Consider the following 4452-nt stretch of genomic DNA (forward strand, 5'->3'; position numbering starts at 1 on the left):
GCACCGAGCGGCCCCCGCAGAGCCGGACCGTGGCCACGCGTGCCCATGGCGGTCGGGGTGTGCGACGCACCCGCAGCCCCTGCCACTAACGCGTGAGGGGACTCCGAGGCGAAGCGGCGACGGGGGCCGGGGAGGCTCGGCGCTGGGACTGGCACACCAGGGAGGTCAGAGAGGCCCGGGGCACGAGCTGGGCCGGAAAGCAGGCCTGGCTGACAGGGCCCTGGAGGGGCACAGCGCTGCAGGGAGACAAGCTCTTAGCAGGCCGGCGCGCAGCCACGAGTGCACACAGGAGGCCGCGGCGGAGGCTGCCGCACGTGCACAGGCGTGGCAGGCCAGTGCACAGCCCGAGGGGCTCCTTCCACACTCCTCTTTTGCTCTCGTCCACCTCTGGGACTCTGTCCTGGGCCTGACACTCGTGCTGCTGGCAGGGGCAGAGAAGTGCTGGGGCCCGGGACCGCTGGCAGCGCAGCGCCCTGCTCAGCCCCAGGCCGACCTGGGAGAAGCCAGGCTCTGCAAGCCCGCTCCCCCAGGCCCGGCGCCAGCTGCTGCTCGGACCCGCTCGGCTTCCTGTCACTCCCTGCTGCCAAGAAGACGTGAGGATATTTGGCCTGGGCCCGGCTGCCTGGACGCACGAAGGGAGCTGGGAGATGTCACCGGTGCTCGGAGCAGAGTCCCCACCCGGGCGCCTGTGTGGGCAGTATGTTTGCATCGGGGCGGTTTTCCCAGAGCTCGTGCGTTTGACCCTGGGGACTGACTGTTCTCTGCACCTCCGCTCAGGCGGGTAGGATGGGGCTGTCTCAGGAGGGGAGCAGCTGTGCAACGCAGTCGCAGTGATACGCACTTATCTCGGGGGAGCGGACGGGGGGTGGCACGGCCGCCTCGCTGCAGGGGGGCGGAGGTGTCCCTTGCAGCTCCCTGGATGGGGTGGGGGCCTGCCAGTGTTCATCCATAATGTGCTTTCTCCGTGGCCGGATGACCCCTGGCCTGGGGTGTCCCCGATGCGGCAGTCAGACACGCCAAGGAGCAGATGGCCCTGCTTTCCGGGCTGCTGGGAACACGACATCTGTCCTGCAGGGTGAAAGCCCAGCCCCTCCTGCCCGCCTGGATTCGGTGCCAACTTCAGACTGGTTTGCATTTCAGGCTGGCCCTGGGCACCCCTGGGCAGTGGCTACTCACCAGTGTGCATGAGGAGGCAGCAGTCCCAGCCTTAACAGATGGGGAGCAATGGAGGTGCTCCTTCCCTGGACAGTGCTACGCAGGAGCCCAGCCCCGGGGCTGCCTGCCCAGGGGTCCCTCGCTGCACCCTGGGCCAAGGGCTGGGGGCAGCACTGAAGCAGCCTCTTGCTTGCTGCGAGGCAAGGGGCCTCCCCCCTTCTGCAGGCATCCCGCACACATGCAGAGCAGGGCCCTGCCCCAGCATGGACCCTGTGGTCGGGGGGCCTTGCCTGGGAGGGACTCGCACTCCGGTCCCTGCTCTGCCACCGCCTTCCCATGCAACCTTGGGCAAGTCCCTCAAGGCAGAAGGGCCCAGAGGACCCAAGCAGGCTTTGGCGCCAGGCACCATCGCCGTGGGACTTAGACAGCGTTAAACGCGTGTGTCCAGGCTCGCCTGGGGCCTGGCACGGGCCTGAGTCCCGCGCCGCCCAGAAGCGGCCTGCATGAGGAGAGGCAGCGGGACTTCCATGCGGCGCAACACCAGGCCAGCCCAGCCTCAGCAACAGCTGTGGCCAGAGCAGCCGGCGCATCCCAGGAGAGACCGGCAGAGCCACGGCACAAACGTGCTCAGGGCTGGGAGATAAAAATACCCGCCTGTGCACACGCAGCCATTCGGGAGGCCCCGGCAGTACACATCATTAGCCAGCCAGCTGGATGAGACGCAGGGAAGGAGGAGAGAGCAGGACGGGCGGCCCGCCTGGCAGAGCGCAGCCCTGGCTGGCAGAGATGCTGGGCACCGAGAAACCTGCAGACACTTCCATGCGGATCTGGTGCTGTGGGGATGGTGGCTTGTGTCGGGCTCAGGGTGAGATGCTTAGCCCGTGGGGGCTGGGGAATACATGGGCCTGACCATGACAGAGAGGTGTGGCATGCCAAGGCACATGTGTGTACAAACACACACATGCACACCAAACAAACAAGGTGCAATTACACAATAGGACAAGGAGATTTCACAGTATCAGACGCCGCCAATGCCGGGAACCAGCTGAGCTGTCTAATGCCTTTGGGGCTCTACTGCAGCCCCCAGGACATCTGCAGAGCCCCCAGGCGGGGAGGGCTGGGCGCTGGGCGATCTCCACCTAGGGATGCTCTTACTGGGCATCTTGTGTGCGCAGAGCAGCGGTCACAGAGGCAGCAGCTTGGCATGACATCTGTGCTGCAGCCAGCCTTGGCACGTGTGTCATGTTTGACATGCATGCCTATCCTCCCCTCCCCCCCCGGCTATTTGACAGCCGTGTCTGCAGAGCTCAGATGCAGGCGTGCCGTGGGAAAGCCCGCGCTGAGCTGAGCTCATCTGTTCCTGTTTGTTTGCCTCGGAGCCGGCGATGACTCCAACCCGCCCCCGGGGAATCTGGACCGAGCACCTCCCTGCTTGCAGGTGGGTGCAGGGAGCTCCAGGGCCCCACCGTGCCCGCCACCCCCAGAGCGACAGCACAAGCCAGTGGCTCCTCCGAGACTTGAAATCTCTGGGCCTGAAGCACCCTGCTCTGCGCCACAATGCAAGGTGGCTGCTGGGCTGGGTGACAAGGATCTTGCCTTGATCTTTCCCAGTGGCCTAAGGGGATGCGCAGGGGTCTGGGAGAGGGAGCCGGACCTGGGGCTGGGGCATGCCAGGGTCCAGCATTGCTGGTGCTCAGCTCCTGTTGGATTGCAAAGCCCCAACAGTCCAGGAAGGCACGGGCCGGCTCCTGCCTCGTGTCTGCTCGCACGGGAAGTGAAATGTGCTCTCCCCTCCCACTCAGTCACACGTCCGGGGGACAGATCCCCTCCCGCCCAGGCCCTGGATGCCTTCAAAGGCCAGCACTGTGCCACAGGAACCAGCCCCACGGATCCCCCCACCAAAGCCCCTGCTTGCTGGCCAAGCTGTGGAGCCCATGGGAGTCGCCTGCAAGCTAGAGCACCCCGGGGGCTGCTCCGAGTTGCACTGGTGGCTCTTTTAGCTGGTGTCCTGCCAAAAGGACTCCTCTGCCCCCTGTGCAGCCACCAGCCCGGCTCATGCCTCGCCTGCCCAGCCTGCCTGAGAAGGGTCCAGGAGCAGCTGGCAGCTGTTGTCATCCCTCTCGAGCTTGAAGGACTGGTGTTCAGCAAAGGAAGCCACCAGGCCACGTGGAGCTGGAAGCGGGCTGGGATGGGACAGATGCTCCCCGGGTCAGGCAGGGCCGTGCGGCGGCTGGTTGGGATCAGGGATGTCCCAGGCACAGAGCCCCAGGGTGCCTGGGGAGCGAGGGCTGCACTGCCCCGGTGTCTGGTCCTCACAAGGGAGACCCTTGGGCCCGCTCTTGACCCCAGGCACTCGCCTGGTCCATATTTCCATGGTGGGAACTCGGGAACAGGCGTAGCCCAGAGCTCAGGATGGGACTGCCACGTTGCTGGGGGAAAACAGCCCGCTTTGCTTCACAGCCGTGGCTTTTATACCCACGCCCACATTTGAATCCCGAGTCCCCTGTCTGCTGGACCCGGCTACCCCCTGGGCGAAAAGGGGCAGAGCTGGTGTGGGGTGAGCAAGACCCAGGTAGGTCAGGGCAAAAACAGCCCGTTTGGGGGAGTCTCTGCAAAAAGCAAGAGGGACTTGAGCTGTTTCTCCTTCCCCCAGTGCCCCCGGGGAGGCTCTCGCAGATTGGGAGCGGAGAGTGGCAGAGTGAACTGCAGCCAAGGGCTGGCGTTGAGGATGGTCGAGCGGTGGGGATGGAAAGGGCTCATGACCCCCCCCAGCACAACACGGAGACCAAGCCTTCAAGAAAAAGAGCTCCTTTATTGAGGGTTCAACTCCGCCTGCTGCACGGACTCCGGCCCCCCGCTCCAGGGAGCGTCCGTGCAGCCCCTATCAAACAGGGGGCCTGCCCCGAGCGCTCCCCCCAGGGACCAGCAAGACGGGGCCACCTTGGCCCCAGGACCACATGGGCTAGACCCCCGCCCCAGGGCTGGCGAGACAAAGAAAGAGGGCGAGAAGGATGGAGGGGAGCAGCAGAGCGCAGGCAGTGCTAGGGGGCAGGATGCAGAAGGCAGCCCAAGCCGGGCCCCTGCCCGTCCCCGGGGCAATCCAGCAGGACCCGGCAGCTGGCCAAGGGGTGTGAAAAAAGGAGTGGAGCAGAGCCACAGTGGGGACGGGCCCGTGCCCCGTGGCTCTGGAGCAGGGGTCATGCAGCCAGCCCAAGGGCACTGCAAGCGAGGCCCGCAGCCGAGGGTGCCAGGGACCGGCCTGGCTCAAGGCGTGACCAGCACGTGAGCCTCTCGCCC

The 4452-nt window shown here is 65.7% G+C and overlaps 1 protein-coding gene across 1 annotated transcript in view; it reads right to left on the minus strand.

The window, feature by feature from the left end:
* MAP3K6 (mitogen-activated protein kinase kinase kinase 6) overlaps positions 1-950 on the minus strand; it is a 14587-nt gene extending 13637 nt beyond the window's left edge. Inside the window, exon 1 of the mRNA XM_019512083.1 lies at positions 842-950. Coding sequence (XP_019367628.1) covers positions 842-950 — 109 coding nt within the window. The remainder of the gene's footprint in view (positions 1-841) is intronic.
* Between the last annotated feature and the right edge of the window lie 3502 nt (positions 951-4452).

This window comes from Gavialis gangeticus, unplaced genomic scaffold (genome assembly GCF_001723915.1).
Source record: "Gavialis gangeticus isolate Ggan-Ray unplaced genomic scaffold, GavGan_comp1, whole genome shotgun sequence".
Lineage (NCBI taxonomy): Eukaryota > Metazoa > Chordata > Crocodylia > Gavialidae > Gavialis > Gavialis gangeticus.